General features: G+C 39.9%; 1 protein-coding gene across 2 annotated transcripts in view; it reads right to left on the bottom strand.

Annotated features, from left to right (window-relative positions):
• Nucleotides 1-2,414: 2,414 nt before the first annotated feature.
• GKAP1 (G kinase anchoring protein 1) overlaps nt 2,415-18,970 on the bottom strand; it is a 31,415-nt gene continuing 14,859 nt past the window's right edge. The window contains exons 7-12 of one of the 2 annotated variants that reach the window (XM_039323495.1): nt 17,072-17,221; nt 13,642-13,743; nt 11,400-11,463; nt 11,059-11,129; nt 9,057-9,134; nt 2,415-2,761 (exon numbers count right to left, since the gene is read on the bottom strand). In XM_039323495.1, the coding sequence (XP_039179429.1) occupies nt 2,714-2,761; nt 9,057-9,134; nt 11,059-11,129; nt 11,400-11,463; nt 13,642-13,743; nt 17,072-17,221 (513 nt within the window). In that variant the 3' untranslated portion in view covers nt 2,415-2,713. The remainder of the gene's footprint in view (nt 2,762-9,056; nt 9,135-11,058; nt 11,130-11,399; nt 11,464-13,641; nt 13,744-17,071; nt 17,222-18,970) is intronic. The other variant, XM_039323496.1, reaches the window with a different exon arrangement.

The following is an 18,970-nucleotide window of genomic DNA, read 5'->3' as shown; positions in this document are numbered from 1 at the left end:
GGCGCGCGGGGGGGGCGGGTGAACGAACGGCGGGGCGGCCTCCTGTGCTCGTTAGCCAAGCCGCGCAGCGAATGCCGGGTAAGGTCGACCCTCTTCTCTCTTCTCACCGCCTCGCGCGCGCGCGCACCCCACCACTGTAAAGCTCTCCCACTCTCGGAGAGTTCAACGGAAACAGCCCGGCTCAATTGTGGCGCCTACCGATGACGTCATGGATCGGGGAAGTTACTAGAAAAGAGGAACTGACTTGGCCGGCGCATGAGAAATTTAATAGGCAGCTACGCGCATGTGTAGAATAAGGCCACGGGAGTGAGAACGCATGCGCATTGGGTCTTCATTTTTACTGCGCAAACGCAGTTGAACTGAAAGGCCTAAGTTGGCATTGTTAGGTGAGTAGGTACTTTGACGTTGTGGGGAAGTACTTGCGCCGCTTGCTGACGTATTTTTTGACGACTCATGGATAGTTGTGGCGCAGTTTTTTGGCTCGTGTTTGCTTCGTGGAAAGCTTTGCATTTTAAAAGCTAAGGGAGTGTTTCTTTAATACTCTCTCCAAGTGGTTCGGGAGGAGGAATTGTATTAAAGTTTCTGAAATCATTATTCATAATTGTTTAAGAGCGCCCTTGAAACTTTTGACTTCTTTGAATATATATCGGCTCAGGAGTATGTCTGAAGGCATAACCCGCTGGAATCGGAGTCCACAATGAATTATAATGCCAACAAGAGAAATGTAAATCTGTAAGCCACTTTTTATTGACGCTCCAAATACAAGGAGTCTATTTATTTACCCGCTTGTGCGGTGGCCAATCTAGTTAGGATCAAATAGGATGCAAAAGGGTCTGGGGAGGAGATCATAATAATGGTCTTAGTAATGAATTCAGGTGACTGGCATGGTTTATTCTACCTGAAGTGTTGATTCATTTCAAAGGGTCTGTCTCGCACTTAGTTTACATCCCATAGTGGCAGAAAACATCTAGTACTATTAAATTTTGGCAATTCAACTTGAAACTACTGAGGGGTATTTAAAAAAGGCAAAGTTGGGGCCACAGAAATCTGATGGATTACCTACTTCTCAGCTATTGGCAAGATAGAGAACTAGTACTAAGTTGTGCAAATCTTCAAAGAAGCACTTTATTTGAACAAAGATTGGACTGATGGCCAATTCTATGTCACAACATTTCTATGAAATGCTGTGACAGCTGCTTCTAATTGAGAGCAGTTGTGACATTTCACTTGTCACAGTGGGTTCTGCATATACATAAAACCACATCTGTTGAAGCTGACTGAGAGATCAGACCTATTACAACGCTGCATGAAGATGGAACACTTTAAGATGCACTTGGAAATGCATCTCTGTGAAGCAAACAACCTCATTAAGACAGATCAACATGATACAAGTTTACTATCTAGTAGTTGAACTTTGTTTAGCTATTCTGTGAACCCAGCCTGTGTGGTTAGTTTAGAATCCAAAAAAACTGGATGGAATAACCCATGATTAAAATACCTATGTGTCATGAAAATGGATTAATATAAATGCTGTTAAGGTAGCATAACGCAGCCAAGATCAAAATCATCCTTTATTTGTAAAGACTAAAAGTATGTTTCACTGGTAAACCTAAAGGTGCTTTTCAAAAAGGCAACTGGACTTTCTTGGTATTTTTCCCTTGAAAGTTTTGCTTCTTATCCAAGAATCAATTTGGACAATGATGACCTGGATGACTGAGACTCTCCAAAGACATTCCACTGGTAAAGGAAAAGAACAATTCCACTTTGCTTTCTATGAGATTATGAGAACTAAAACAGAATTATCATTATCTATCTAGTTCTTTCCGGAACTATGCCTAAAGAGAAGGCAGCCTACTTAGCAAAAATTACTCATTACCTGATATTATTGCAAGCAATAGACGTCTAGTGTAGGATGAAAACTTGTTTCCTTATTTTAGGAAAGCTGCATTTCTACTGCAACTATAAACAATTGTATTCAAATGGGTTTATAAACTACATGTTAAAACTAAAAAGTAGAAAAATTAAATGTTCATGTTATCTAAAATAGTATTTTTTTAAAAATGAAGGATTTTTAATGGAATTTTTTTTCTGCACCAATGAAAGTTCAACTATTACATAAGTAACAGCTAACTGATGAAAGGATAAATAAAATTATACAATATAAAATCTTGTTTATATTAAGACCCCCAAAATATATGTGTTGTATTAAAGTATTTTATCATTTTGCCTTTACAGCGGATTTAATTCTTTCTACAAACCTATGCTCTGAGCTATCTCACAGTAATATCACATTCTTTTCTGTCTTATTTCTTCCTTCTAACACAACCCAAATATTATATGTAAGTGCCCATCAGTGAAACACATGCGCACACAAAAGATAAAAATAATGAAAATATAAAAAGGTAAAAACAATGTTGAAAGAAGAGCCATTAACCATTATTTATTTTTCAATGAAATTATGCACACTAGAATAATAAAAATGACAAATTTATTGATGAAAAATTAGACCTGCAGCATTGGAGCACAGAGCATTAATGTGTTTCATTTCCAAATTTAAACTAGAATAGCAATAGATTGAATTAACTGTTAATTAAATTTTAATGACTACCCTTCCCCAAATCTGCATAGTTAAGCAGTAGTACAAATATACATTTCTGCAAAACCCTGAAGAACAATATTCCTCTTTTTAGCTCTGAATTTAGTACAAAGGAAATCATCTGCCCTGGTCAGATTCTGAGTTTCTTTTCCCTTTTCTTCCACCCTGAAAAAAAAAAATGAAAGGATATTGAATTAATAATGATAACAGGAAGGGGAAGAGGAAAAGGAGGGAGAAAGCAATACAATATGTTTCTTAAAATGTCTGTAGAACACCAGCAGCTATTCTCACAAAAGCGTACTAAAAAAGGAAATTCTCTTTTAAAAAAAAAAACCTTCCTTCTCATCTGCTGACCTTTGTGAGATATATATATATATACATACATACACACACACACACACACACACACACACACACACACACACACATATATATACATATACATACATACATACATACATACATACATACATATATATATATGTAGGTCTTTGGTTGTTCGGGTTTTCTCCTACGTAAAATTGGAAGTGTCTTGGCGACGTTTCGACGAAGTCCCATTCGTCATCTTCAGGCTGGTGTTTTCAGCTTCGTGCTTTGAGCAGCAATGTGTGGTCTTAGCTGTTTCTTCCTTTTAACTGCCAGTGGGGGTATGAACTGATTGGGTGGGAGCTTGGCTGTGTTCTGATTGGGTGGAGGTGTGTTCTGAATGGTTAGGGGCTTGGCTGTGCTCTGATTGGCTGGGGGAGTGTTCTGTTTGGTTGTGCTCAGGTTAGTCTGAGTTGCAGAGGGGTTTAAGATTTTGGGCTGCCTTGCTAGTTTCTGGCTTCGCGTTCGTGGTCGTGCCTCCTCTTCATGGAGGGTGTCAGTTTGCTTCATGTATGGATTGGAGGGGTTTAAAGTGGCTAATGATGCAGCTGTGGTCTGGCTTCTGGTTTGTGGTCGTGCCTCGTCATCGGTGTGGCTTTGGGTTTGTTTTTTGCGTGGATGTGTGGTGGTGACATCCTGTGTGGTTTTTGTGAATGTGGGTCTGGTATCATTTTTTGTGTTAGGGAGTCGTTTGTCAATAAGGGCGGGTTTCCAAATGGCTGGTAGGTGGGAGGTATCTCGCTTGTTCATGCTGTGTGGGCGTTTTTCTATCTCGATGGCTTCTCTGATTATTCTGTTATTAAAATGTTCACTTTTGGCAATGGTTCTGGTATTTTTAAAGTCAATTTCATGTCCTGTGGCTTTAAGGTGTTGGACCAGGGAAGATGTTGGTTCCTCTTTTTTGACTGAGTTCTTATGTTCTTCAATGCGTGCACTTATTCTTCTGTTGGTTTGTCCGATGTATGTGGTGGGACAAGTGGTGCATGGGATTTCGTATACTCCTTGATTTTCTAATTCAATTTTATCTTTGGGGTTTCTAAGGATGGTGGATATTTTTCTGTTTGTGCAGAATGCTGTTTTGATGTTGTGTTTATGGAGGATCTTACTGATTCTGTCTGTGGTGCCTTTTATGTATGGGAGGAGGGCTTTGCCGTTTTCTTGTTCTTTGTCTTGGATTTTAGTGGGGGTTTCTTTTTGGATTAGGTTTGTAATCTTATTTCTATGGAATCCATTGGATGTTAGTACATTGGTGAGAGTGTGTAGTTCGGGTTTTAGGTGTTGTTCGTCAGCTAAGCGTTTGGTTCTGGAGATGAGTGTCTTGGCTACAGAGTTGATCTGTGCTGGGTGATGGTGTGAGAGTGCGTGCAGATAGCGGTTTGTGTGTGTTTTCTTCTGGTAGATGGTGTGTCCTAGGGAGCCATTGGATTTCTTGTAGGCTGTTGAGGTGTGTGAGGAAGTTGTCCAGTTTTTCTTTCCCATGTGGCCAGATTATGAAGGTGTCGTCTACGTATCTGAGCCAGAGTTTGGGTTTGTGATCCGATTTTTCTAGAGCTTGGGTTTCAAAGTGTTCCATGTAGAGGTTGGCAATGACAGGTGAGAGGGGTGATCCCATGGGTGCTCCTTCTGTTTGTTTGTATTTTTGTCCATTATAGATGAAGTATGTGTTGGATAGGCAGTGGTTGGTCAGATCTAAGATGTGTTTGGGGGGTTAAAAAGAAAACAGCTAAGACCACACATTGCTGCTCAAAGCACGAAGCTGAAAACACCAGCCTGAAGATGACGAATGGGACTTCGTCGAAACGTCGCCAAGACACTTCCAATTTTATGCGGGACAACCAAAGACCTACATACAAATACCCGCGAAAACCTCAGAAAACATATATATATATATATATATATATATATATATATATATATATATATATATATATATATATATATGTGTATATGTGTGTGTGTGTGTGTGTGTGTAGGTCTTTGGTTGTTCGGGTTTTCTCCCGCGTAAAATTGGAAGTGTCTTGGCGACGTTTCGACGAAGTCCCATTCGTCATCTTCAGGCTGGTGTTTTCAGCTTCGTGCTTCGAGCAGCAAGTGTGTGGTCTTGGCTGTTTCTTCCTTTTAACTGCCAGTGGGAGGTATGAACTGATTGGGTGGGAGCTTGGCTGTGTTCTGATTGGGTGGAGGTGTGTTCTGATTGGTTAGGGGCTTGGCTGTGCTCTGATTGGCTGGGGGGTTGGCTGTGCTCTGATTGGCTGGGGGGTTGGCTGTGCTCTGATTGGCTGGGGGAGTGCTCTGTTTGGTTGTGCTCAGGTTAGTCTGAGTTGCAGAGGGATTCAAGATTTTGGGCTGCCCTGCCATTCCTTGGCTTCGCGTTCGTGGTCGTGCTTCTCTTCATGGAGGGTGTCAGTTTGCTTCATGTATGGATTGGGGGGGTTTAAAGTGGCTAATGATGCAGCTGTGGTCTGGCTTCTGGTTTGTGGTCGTGCCTCATCATCGGTGTGGCTTTGGGTTTGTTTTTTTGCGTGGATGTGTGGTGGTGACCTCCTGTGTGGTTTTTGTGAGTGTGGGTCTGGTATCATTTTTTGTGTTAGGGAGTCGTTTGTCAATAAGGGCGGGTTTCCAAATGGCTGGTAGGCGGGAGGTATCATCTCGCTTGTTCATGCTGTGTGGGCGTTTTTCTATCTCGATGGCTTCTCTGATTATTCTGTTATTAAAATGTTCACTTTTGGCAATGGTTCTGGTATTTTTAAAGTCAATTTCGTGTCCTGTGGCTTTAAGGTGTTGGACCAGGGAAGATGTTGGTTCCTCTTTTTTGACTGAGTTCTTATGTTCTTCAATGCGTGCACTTATTCTTCTGTTGGTTTGTCCGATGTATGTGGTGGGACAAGCCAACCCCCCAGCCAATCAGAGCACAGCCAAGCCCCTAACCAATCAGAACACACCTCCACCCAATCAGAACACAGCCAAGCTCCCACCCAATCAGTTCATACCTCCACTGGCAGTTAAAAGGAAGAAACAGCCAAGACTACACACTGCTGCTCAAGGCACGAAGCTGAAAGCACAAGCCTGAAGATGACGAATGGGACTTCGTCGAAACGTCGCCAAGACACTTCCAATTTTACGTGGGAGAAAAACCGAACAACCAAAGACCTACATATATATATATATATATATATATATATATATATATATATATATATATATATATATATATATATATAGAGGTCTTTGGTTGTTCGGGTTTTCTCCCGCGTAAAATTGGAAGTGTCTTGGCAACGTTTCGACGAAGTCACATTCGTCATCTTCAGGCTGGTGTTTTTAGCTTCTTGCTTTGAGCAGCAGTGTATATATCTATATATCTATATATATATATAGATATATCTATATCTATATCTCCAAGCAATCTTACAAGAGAGTTAAGGGAAAAAATTGGGGCAAGGAATGCTATCTTAAGCTCCTGGAGGAGGGAGGGTGATAAGCAGGGGCCTGGAATCAATAGCCTAAATTGTTTTCCAATTCTATAATTCTATATTCCGTATTTCCCTGAAAATAAGACCCAGTCTTGTATATATTTTTTCCTCCAAAAGAGGCATGAAGTCTTATTTTCGAGGGATGTCTTATTTTTTTCCTGACACTTGCCTCGCAACAGTGGTACCAACAGCCCTGTCCAGAAGCTGCGGGGCTGCCACCCCACTTCTGCATTGCGCCAGTACTACTGCTCAAAAAACCGGGGTTTATTTTCCCCACTGCCAGATTTTCACTGCCATACTATATAACTTTCTTTAAAGTTTACTTGATGCAGAATGCGGAATCCTCTCCGTTTTTTAGAGACGCCAGATTAGCGTGCAGTCACGTGCCTCCAATCCCCTTGCTTGCTACAAAGCCAGATTGGAGCATCAGGTTGCTCTTTCCAGCCAATTTCGGAGCCGGTCCAAAAGCAAAGGGAAAAGTTCCCACCCCATCCGATCACTGCGGGGTTTCATTTCCAAAGACCAATTGAACAGGCTCTGGATAAACCAAGATCCAGGACTGAAAAAGCAGCAATGGGAGCGAAGGGCCGTTCAAGGAAGGAGAAAGTGGGAGAAGCCACTACTGAACATGCAAGGTGCAACAGGTATCGGGCGTGATAGGCCTCGCTGTGGGGGCCTTTCAGCACAGTAAGCGGTTGCGTGGCATGTAGGGCAGCTCTCCCCTGCCTCGTGTTCAGCAACCAGACGGTGTGACGGAATAGGCGGTCAGTCGGCGGTGTAGGCTTATGTTGGGGGTAGGGCTTATATTAGGCCCAACCCCAAAAATTATGCTACGTCTTATTTGGGGGGTAGGTCTTATTTTCGGGAAAACACAGTAACAGTGGTTCTCAGCCTGTGCTCCATAAACCACTGGAGGAGCTGTGATGTCACGGGATCTGCAAAGGCTTGAAAAAATATTATGATTTAAATCTTGAGTTGTCTTGTAGGTCTGTGGCCATGATCTATGGCAAGGGTCCCAGGTTAGGCTTAAGAGTTAGGGTCCAATACTGGGTCATGGCTTATTCGGAACTGGGTCGCGGAAATGGTGGGCGAGCACGCATGCCTGCAGCTCCACTTGTATAAGCAGCGGGTGCACACATGCAAAGCTCCATTTGTGCGAGCAGTGGGTGCGCATGCCTGCAACTCACACAAATGGAGCTGTGTGTGCATGCTCACCCACCACTTGTGCGGAACCATTCCCTCTCCCCTCCCCAGTCTGCAAAGCTGGAAAGGTTGAAGACTGCTGTTCTATGGCCCCAAAAGGTAAGTAAAGGAGGTCCATGGTGAAGAAAAGGTTGAGAACTACTACTATATAACAGACATTTGATCAAAATTCAGGCATTTGGGAGCTCACCTGCACTGACAACTGCAGAGGTGATTCAACTACCCTCACCCATTTATCTCTGTTCTTTGGACCACTGTGCATAATGGTATTCCTTGATGGCAGTAGCATAGGGCTGAAGTCAAGGCCCTGGGGCTTTAGCAGTCTCAGGTGGCAGCTACTGGTCTCTCTATTTCAACTCCACCTTTGCCAAGAAGTGCCACCTCAAGTCCTGTGCTACAGTTAGGTACCCAGGATCATAGCCCCAACTACTCCCATATCCTGCTGGCCATGCTGCTTTGTGCTCCAATGGCCCTTCCACCCTGTTAGCCTTGCTGCCTGGTGCTCTGCTGGTCCTGCATTCACTGGTCCTGCCACCCTATACTCACTGGCCCATACTTCCTAGCTCTACTGCCCTCAGCTGCCCTTTATCGTCTTCCACCTACTATTGATGAGGAGCACCCTATGCAAGCAGCTTCCAGGCCTTCTTCCTGAGATCCCTTTTGCTACTCTTAAAATAGTGTGCCCTTTATTCCCAAAAGTTTGGCAGACTTCTGAAGCTTTCTAAATTATCAAGAGAACGCTATGGCTGCCATTCTCCAAATTGTGTGGGCTGGGCACATGATGGCAAGGCTGGAGAGTGCAGAGCAGGCAAGCCTGGCAGCCTGAAAGGACCAGCGGAGTACCGGATGGCAAAGCCAGCAAGGTAGCACAGTGAATAGAGTACAGGATGGCAAGGCCAGCAAGATTAGTAGAATAATAGGCCGAGTGGAGTGGAGTGTAGGGCGGATAGGCCAGCAGAGGGGGAAATAGGCACATGTGCGGAAGTTGAAAAGAAGACATCTCTTATCTTACTGAGCCTCAGAACTTCAAGGAACAAAGTCAGAAATAACTTGGACTGGGATGGGTCCTTCCCTAACAACTATGATATATAATGGTATAACAAGGAATACTGGAATTGCCATCATTAATGCAGTCCCATGATGTTATGCTTTAAGACCACATTGCTTATTGAAGGAAATTCTTATCTCAATTACCAACATAATTCGAGTACTAACTGTATGAAAAATTGTTGTCCCTGTTTAGGATAGTCTATCTCTCCCATAATAGTTCTTATGTTCTTTCTATTCCACGTAGTTCAGCAATTTCCAATCCATCAGAGTAGCATTTTAGTAGAGTAAGAAATTGCAACTAAAAAAAAGGAATATAAAACTGATTTTTAATAGCTTGCATTATTTAGTTTTATTATGTAGTTAAATATTACCTGGTATCTTGTTAATTCAGCTTGCAGTATTTTCACTTTAGATCTTTCTTGTTCCAATGCAGCATGAAGACTGGCAATCTTAAAGAAAGTCAAATAGTTACTCTAAAACAGATTTATTAAAACAGATTTTACATTTTTAATCCAAGTTACATTTTAAACAGGATGACATTATGTATCTTATTAGAATGAAAAATATAATTTGCTTATATTATTTTACAACCTGAGCTTAAAGAGTTGTGTGTTATGATAGTTCAGGCAGTGAATTAGGAATGGGAAGACAGGTTCTAGTCTTTCCTTAGGCATAGAAACCAGCTTGGTGACCTTGGGCCAGTCACTCCTTCTTAATCCTACACCATAGTTAGGCTGTGCAACAAACTGGCTGAAAAGTAAAACCTCTCGCAGCATTTTGCATTGATTGCTTTGCAGTGTGGAGAACAGTGCAAAACTGTGCAAAATTTTGTAATCAAATAGGACAAACACTAGGAAAAAAAAATTGTGTGTTGTTAAACATTAGACCTAATTCCAGGTTGGTGACTCTTCAAGAAAATGATTTTACAATTTAGACCATCTATGATAGTAATTAAAACAGAATTTTGAAAATTCCCTGGAATTATGTAAAGAAATAACTGCAAATTATTTTTATGTCAGTATTTTTCTACAAGGATTCAATAGGATTCTGAAGAATTCTGGAACAAAGGAAAATTGTTTAGTCTAACTGTTGCTTTCTTGCTTTTTGTAATCAGCTTTTGCACCAGGGAAATCTCATGCAGGCTTGGGAAACATGTACAAGGATGGGATATACTGAAGGAGGAAATAAGGGAGTGTACAGGAATGATGTCTTCTTTATGATGTAATGGCTCTGTTGTCTGATTTCCATTGGCTAAGTTTATAAAGCAATGCTACCAACTTTCTAGGGTGTGGCACTTCTGGATGTAACTCTGCCAGGGTTCCAGATTGTTGGCCACCCAGCTGCTTAATTTGCTCAAAGTGCTGCTTGATCAAGAAGTCTTTGTTTGAGTTGTCTAATTAGATTGATATGGTATCTCAAGTTTAAGTAAGGGACTGGGACCTTACAATTTTATTACAGAAACTGAAGACATTTTTACCACCTCATACTCTAGAAACCAGGAAAATGTACGTCCTGCCTTAAGCACGAAAGCTGAGTAGGCCTGTCACTCTCTCTCAGGCCAACCTACCTTGCAATATTGTTGCTGTGGGAAAATAGGCTGGATATTACATATTTTCATCACCTTAAATTATCTATATGAGGCTACATTTCACTGACTGTATGATCCTCCACATGGTCTTTATATACAGAGGCCATGTGGTACTGTCCTGGAAGTGGGCGCTATTTGGGAGCAGCGACAATGGCACAGAGCAGTCTCTGCCATTCTCAAAATGGCGCCCATTCCCGGGACTGCACAATGAAACCTTTGTATAGGAAGACTGTGCGGCAGATCAGCAGGTTCTCCTTACCAAAGGCTATCTTCAGAAAAGGTCAGTGAAATGAAACCTCATATAGATAAGGTAGTGAACATACCTAACTGGCCTCCTATTTTTCCGACAACAACAACCCTGCAAAGTGGGTTCCCTGAGAGTGTGTGACTGGCCTAATGTCACCTAATCACTTTTCATGTCTAAGGCAGGACGTACACTTTCATATTTTCTGGAATATGATGTGGTAGAAATTGGTTCAGTTTCTGTAATAGGATATCCTGGTTCTATGATAGGGGAGAGAAGGCCCAAGGGAGTGGTATCCAGTGGGGGGGGGGAGGGTAAGAGAGGCCCAGGGTAGGCCTTATAAGCAGGAGAGATGCTGTCTTCACCAAAAAACATGTTTCTAAGGATCCTACACCCCCAGTCCTCAAGAGTAGTGTTTGCTTGATTGCAGTTTAAGTGGGAAGGTCCTACTCTATGAACAGAACTCCTTTAGAATTCTTCCAACAACTATTCTGACTTGCTAATTTACAACAAAATATAAAAAAGCCACTGAAATATTTACCTGTAAAGTTAACTCATTCTTAATACTCTGAGATTCATCAACCTGAAGGAGTATTTCAGCTTTATCTTTCACTAAAAAGGTCAAACAGAGAAAATATTAGTCTATTTCCCACATTTTCAAAAATGGAATAGAATGGTATGTCAGCCCTGGCAAGCTAAAAAAGAAAAATGGGGGTCTGCACTAAGTTTAATAGGTCAAATGTTGCATATATCATCTAAAGTAAAAGTTAAATAAAACTATTTTTCTCAGTATTTTTCTAAACTGCTTCCATATAGTTTAGTGACTATACCAGATCTTTAAAAAAAAAATTGAAAATTTTTAAAACATATAGCAGTACTTACTTTCACCTTCTTGAAGCATTTTCAGTAGCTGGGCATTTCGTGCTTTTACTTCCTTGTATTTTGCCTGAATTTTTTTTTTAAAAAAATAGTTAATACAAGTGATATATTTCACCATTTATTTCAACATTAAAAGAGTATTAGAGTTAGTTCAGTTCTGTTAAATGCATTGAGGAAGAATTGAATTATTTTTAAGGTAGCTTTCCCTGCAACATACAGGTAGTCCTTGCTTAACAACTGGTTGCTTAGCAATCATCAAAGTTATGATGGACTCCCCATAAGCTACCTGCACCACGATTTCAAAGTTCAGACAGCCACATATATCCACAGTCCCACAATCAAATTCTGGCAGAAAGCAACAGGGTGATCTTTATGACCATTTGTAACATCCCACGGTTATGTGACAATTTTTGACTTTTGCTCGTTTTCAACGTGTATTTCTGGTTTCTGGCAAGAAACACCTCTTTGATAAAACAGATTCACTTAATGACCAGTGCAAAAATGTTGTAAAATTGGGTGTGATGAAGTTGACCCCAACAACATATGACTATACAGCCAGGCTCAATTACAGTTGTAAATTGAGGACTACTGATCTCCAATAGTATATATAGTTATAACCTTTATATTTAGTACATGATTTCTACTTGCTTTTCTTTAAATGATTAACCTACTTACCACTGCAATACTAACTGTTAACTAAACTATTTGAGAAAACAATGAAAAAAACAGAGATTGAGAAATGACTGGGTAGATTCAACAAATCTCAAAACAAGTATTAAAATTAATATTTAGGCTATACGGGTAGTCGCCATTACAACCATATCTGAGTCCAAATCTTGTTTGTGAGATGCCACATAATCACTACGCTTAACAATCACAATAGTGGCTCTTACAGTTGCAGTTCATTAAGCAGATCAACTGGAAGAGGGGCTGGATCTCCAGGAAGTAGTGAGGAGAGGACCCAGGCCCCCTGAGTGTGATAGGGTGGGAAAGCAGCTAGGTCTCCCATTATATCTGAGAGGCCTGGGCCCTCTTCCAGGCCCCCCGGGGAGAATGATCGCAAATGGTTCAGTAGCATTTTCGTTAGATTTGAGGTCTGTTTCTCCAGGGCACCAAGGGATTTTCCCTCTAGAGAAATCCTTCCATTCTGAGGAACAGACCTCAAATTAGTTGAAAACACTACTGAACACCAGCAATCTGAGCCTTTCAAACGACCAGCATTTTCATTTTGCTCTACTCTCTGGAAGGCTCAGAAGGGGTCCGGAACAGAAGGGAAAACAATACTGAACGTCAGTGATCCGAAAGACTCAGAATGCTGGCGTTTGCTAGTGTTCTTACAGGATATAGAGGTTTGTTCCTCCAGCATGCAAGAGGATTTATCTCACTGCATGGAGGAGAGGGGAAATCCTTCAAAGTGCTGGGGGAACGAATGTCAAATCCAATGTTCTCAACCTTCCCTGCCAGATTTATTTATTTATTGCCCACCTTTATTATTTTTATAAACAACTTAAGGCAGAGAAGACATTTAATATTTCTTCTTTCTCCTTCCCCCCCTCCCCCACAATGACTATACTGTGAGGTGAGTTGGACCAAAAGCTACTGTCCAGCGCTAAGTTACCTTTCTGGGGAAACCAGCAGAGAAGATTGCTATGATTATCATATGATCTCAGGACACGATGGGTGTTTTACCGCCCATAAACCACCTCTGGCCATCATAAAATGTCATGCCGGCCCCTCCCAGTCACATGATGGTAAAACACCCATTCCAAAGCCTTTGTGACTGTGAACAGTCATTAAACTATTGATCATGAGTCAAAGACTACTTTTCAATTTTCCATTTGCAAAGGAGAAGTCCAGTGAATCCAGCTATATTTACCGTATATGCCAGCGTATAAGGCGACTTCCGCGAGCACTAAAATCGGCGCCAAAGACGGGAGGCGTCTTATACGCCGGAAATACTGGTAGTTTCTGGCGTATAAGACGACGTTCTAGGAATGCGGCTCGGCGATAAAGACGGGGGTCGTCTTATACGCCGGGTCGCCTTGTACGCCGGCATATACGGTACTTCTAAGAAGACAATACAGATATTCATTGCTAAAGAAGTAAAAAAGGGTTAGAACAACCATAACCTACTTAATCAATAGTTTTAGACACAGTACGCTAAAAGCACGAAAAAACCACCATGTTTTCAACCGAAGTTTTAATTCAAGTTAATAAACTATATGCGTCTCAGGAAAATACATACCTCCCACTGATTGATTACACTCTTTAATTGCTGGATTTCTGCATCTTTCTTTTCAAGTTCTAATTTTGATCTCTCTAATCTTCCATCTTTTAGAAAAATACCCTATAAAGAATTAAAGAATATAAACTTAAAGGTTTGTATCAGAGTTACAGAAATATAAAATATTAATAATTAATGCATTTTCAAACACTGAAATATGCTCAGTGATGCTATACTTCCACATTTATTGTAAGTCAGAATCATAATAGAGCATCTTATATCAATAGAATTGATCAGGTTAGCAAAATTAGCAAAATTTTGTCTTATTGTAACATATTTACAGTATGTGATTATAGCCTGCCATTACATTGACTTTTTTTCATGGAAAGCATACCTTTTCTCACTCTAAACAGACATTTGGAAATTAAGAGAAAGTTTAGTTTCTGAACCTAGTTTACAAAGAATCAAATAATTCAGGATTCTCTGTTTGGCAAAGACATCAAAATATTTTTGTTTGTTTGCAAGAAATGCCAGCAGACAGAAATAGAACAGGAAAGAATAGATTGTTTGTATCAGTACATATCATCCATAAGCGGCGACTTTCCAGAATCCTAGATAATTATTCTGTACCAATCTGATCATTATATGGAAACTGAATTTTAGAGGTAACTAGACAATCTGTGAATGTTTAAGTCATTGTTTCAAGAGATATTTATTTACCAGATTCCTCAGGAACTACAATAACAAAGCTTCTAAGGCAGAGCTCCCCAACATTTCCTGCTTGGAGGCCCAGAAGGAAAGGGAGGAGCAGGGAAATGTGTGCATGCACAGCCCCGCATGCACCTGCAGCCCTGCGCACAAGCAGGCCGCATGCACCCGCGGCACTGCGCTGGTGACGCACTGGTGTCCGCACACATATGCAAATGGACCGCTAGCACCCGCGCGCATGTGCAAACAGGGCTGCTAGTGCTGTCTTGAAAATAATCCATGTTGAAATGTATAACATAGCAAAACACCAGGAGTTGACACAGGAAATGTTTCAACATTTTCTATTAGTTCATCAAATGTTTTATAACATTTGCCAAAATTTCAAATCCACTGACATCATGGATCCCAGATTTTGGATGCATTCTATAAGTTAACTCATTTGAGGTAACTTAATTCAAGCATTGTTCCCCTACAATGTACTGTCTTGTTACAATCAACAAACATGAGAGTTTTAGTAGTATACTAGACAACCCATGACTCACTGGGTCATCATTTCAGAGATACATCCTTACCTAAACTGTAGAGGTGAGAGACAGGCAAAGGTCGTGTGTAGAAAACTGTCCTCCCCAACGCTTGTGTGTCCTCTGTATCTATCTCATTCCTTCACATCACCATAGTGATGTGGAAGTATGTAGGTCTGTGTGACCTTGGCCAGTTTGATAAGGCTGGCTGGTGAACAACAAGTTTCCCTGATTATGGCCTCTAGCTTTTTACTCTTGAGGATTGGTAAAGGATTTTAGCCAATGAAATGCTATTGCCATGCAGTAACTTTTGCTATTTGTAAAACTCTATAAAAACAAATAAATGCTGCGTGCGATCGGCCATTTCTTTGCACCCTTCAATGACTAAGGACTGATTACTACACTAAACAGATAAACAGAATCACCAAGGGTGGGCAAAAAAAGCAGCCGGAATGGGAGCAAGTTCCAATTTCCTGCTGGCTTACCAATTGACTTTGCTAGTGGGAAGCTGGCAGGGAACATCAAAAATCATGACCATATGACCGAAATGACCACAGAGGTATTGCAATGGCTACAATTTTGCCAATATTGAAGATCCTTCAAATTTTAATCCAATGGGATTGAATTTAATTCAGTAATGGATTCTGGACTTTGGATGCATTCTTTTAAAATTATCTCATACAGATGATTCTCAACTTATGACCATAATTGAGCCCACAATTGATCATAATTCATGATGATTGTTAAATGGGTCAAATCTGAGCTTACCTTTTTTTGCTAGGTCCTTAAGCCAACATAGTGGTTATAAAGCAAATGCGATTGTAAAAGGAACATAGTGGTTCTTAAACAAACATCGTGATCACTAAGCAAACACATTGTTTGCTATTGGATGGTCTCTGCTGGAAACTAGAAGTAAATACTGGAAACCAGCAAAAAACATCGAAAATTGCAGTCATGTGACTGTGGGATACTGCAAATAGCTGTGAATACAGTCCAGCTGTCAAGTACCCAAGCCCCCCCCCCCCAAAAAAATTTGCCATAACAGAATCCAGGTTGTAAGTCCCATTTTCAGGGCCCATTGGAGCAACAAGTGGTTGCTAAGTGACCAGCTGTAAGTTGAGGACTACCTGTACCTTGAGTCACAATTTGTTGCCCTAAGATGCAGCCTTCTGACCATAGAATGTTACAAACAGACAGGAGAATTTTAGCAGTAACCAGACCACCTGAAACTTGTGGGATCATCTTTTCAGAGATTATTTCCTTACAAGATTCCTCAATGCCTTCAATAATTGCTGAACTTCTAATGTATTGTCCTCACTATTAAAGTTGGGATACATTCAGAGTTGTAGCTGCCTTAAAAATAACCCAGGTTGAACTATATAGCACAGTCAAACATCAGCATGCAAAAGTTTCACTACATTTTGTATAATATCATAAACTGTTTTATGATCATTTGTATGTCATCAAATGTTTTATAAAATAAATTTGTCAAATTTCAATTCCATTGGAGTCAGGGGTCCTGGATTTTGGATGCATTCTGTCAGTTACTCAATTTGAGGTTACTTAGTTCAAAAACTGCTGCCTTATCATATATTGTTTCACCCATTTAAGATTACAAGAATTTCAGTAGCATATAAGAAAGATTACTGAGAGATGTTTTTGGAAAGACAAATATGCAGGTTCCATTCAAGACAGGTTCAAAATTGATCTTCTGTCAGACTTGGCAAGGCAGTAAGAATATCCTAACTAATATTAACATTACCTTTCCCAAGCATTCAAAAATATTTTGTTGCTAATGTAGTTTGCATTATTAGCAGATATATGAAACTAACAATTGTATTCTATTTGTGGACTTTTCTGTGACATGACAAACCAGCTATTAGTTTCATATTTAAAATATTTTCTCATGTTCTTGAAATATAAAAGCTCCAGAGTGACTTAACTAAGGTTAATAGATACTATGTCTATATTTTTGACACAATAAAAACAAAGATGAAGAAAAGAGAAGGAGAACAAGCAAAACCATGGTTCATTCTTAAAGCGATGTAATTGCTTGTCAGATAATTTCCAATATTAAGAAATTTACTGATATTTTTTGTGGCAAGCCTTATGCTGCTTGTTTCTCCTTTGAGTTGTTTAGGATAATCAAGTATGACTCCTCTAATTCATCTATACTCCTTAAACTGCTGATATTATATGTATTTAATTCCTCTTAAATATACCTGTGTGCGGTCACAAAATGTACTGTTATCTATTCCATAATCTGTGATAGGCTCCCTTCTTTTTTCTTTATTTAGAATTTTATGCATATCATCTTCCAGTCTATTGAAGAATTCGCCATCATTCAAGACATTATGTGGCGAGTTCAATTCCTGTAAAGAAACTATAATTAACTTCTAACAAAAACCACCCAGCAGCTAGACAATTATTGTTTTAAGGCTCGTGGATCAATTTCAAAACAAGTTATAAATTGTTATCAAGAAATCCTCTGCTCGTGGATAGATTTAAATATGACCTGTCACTGTTGATCAAGTTGTAATAATTCCCCATGCCGTTAGATAACAGGATATGATAAATATGTGCCCAACTGCATTTGAATGTAATGCTGAACTATAGTTATAACAAGTTATAATAAGCCTTAAAGCCACATATGTAGTCCTTTCTTGTTTTATAGCTTTCCATCTATTTTAGATAAGCCACCTAAAACAAGAGTTCTTAAATTATACTGTGCCTCCTAAAAGAAAGGAATTTGTGGAGGCAAAAGGAATTACTTAAAATTAACCCTGTGCTTTGTTAAAGGTTTATCAGGGCAAAATGAGAGTGAATTTTGACATCACTTCTGCTTTGCTGTTACTACACCTGTTTCAGTTTTCAAATCAAAAGAGAAATTTTTGTCCCAAGCTGCTCATAATCCCCTGGAGGAGTCATGACCTGTTTGAGAACTTTGAGCCTAAAGAGTACAGGTGATCCTTGACTTATGACCACAATTGGGACAAGAATTTGAATTGCTAGGAAAGGTGGTTAAGTGAATCAATTTCATGACTTTTGTTTGCCACAGTTATCAAGCAAATCACTTCAGCTGTTAAGTGAATCCAGAGTTCTCCATTACTTTGCTTGTCAGAAGTTGGCTGAGATTGCAAATAGTGAACACATGACCCTGGAATGCTGCAACTGTTATGAATGCATGCTGGTTGCCAAGCATCCAAATTGTGACCATCTGACCATGGGAATACTGCAACGGGTGTGAGGACCGATCATAAGGAATTTTTTTCAGTGCCACTGTAACTTGGAACGGTCATTAAATGAATGGTTGTAAGTCAAGGACTACTTGTAGCTGATATTAACTCTAATTTGTTGAAATGAAACAATGACATAACCAATGATTTTAAGCTGCTATGACTCAAACGAGGTCTCTTTAAATTTAATCATAGTTTGTCTTGTAAAATTCAATTGAAAATAGGTCTTGAATTGCTTACAAGCTATATTGATGTAAAACTCATAATTCAAGGGGGAGCAAGGTTTGCTTATGTAATGTTTGCCATGTGGACTCCAATTAATTGGACATACATAGTTATTAAGAAAGAGCCCTCAAAGAAGGAAGAAAAAAGTCGCGGTGAATCAATAGAAAGGTAAGGCATGAGCAAGCATAATGAATACACAACTAACTGGAGCAGGGGTCTTCAAACTTGGCCCTTTTATGACTTGTGGACTTCAACTCCCAGAATTCCTCAGCCAGCGTGCCTGGCTGAGGAATTCTGGGAGTTGAAGTCTACAAGTCATAAAAGGGCCAAGTTTGAAGATCCCTGAACTGGAGTTTGGGATTATTATTTTGCATCTTAAGAAACCCTATTTTCTATTACAAATTTATTTTGAAAAATGTTTAATCAGTCATTATTCGCAACTAAAAATGTATAAGAAACAGAACTAAACTATTTGTATTGCTATTCATTTAATTTAGTGTGAAAATTTTAAAAAAATCTTTTTTTTTTTTTTTTTGGATTCTCAGTTATTTAGATTCTCTGTTAGATTCTCTGAACAAAAATGTGGTTTGGAATATTTGAGGTTGTGATGGAATGTAATTGACTGAATTCCCAGGAAGGAGGGAGGTGTATTCCAGAGAA

Source organism: Crotalus tigris, unplaced genomic scaffold (genome assembly GCF_016545835.1).
Source record: "Crotalus tigris isolate CLP2741 ecotype Arizona unplaced genomic scaffold, ASM1654583v1 scf7180000024276.985868, whole genome shotgun sequence".
NCBI classification, from domain to species: Eukaryota; Metazoa; Chordata; class Lepidosauria; order Squamata; family Viperidae; genus Crotalus; species Crotalus tigris.
The sequence above is the reverse complement of the archived record's forward strand: the minus strand, read 5'-3'. Positions and strand labels throughout refer to the sequence as shown.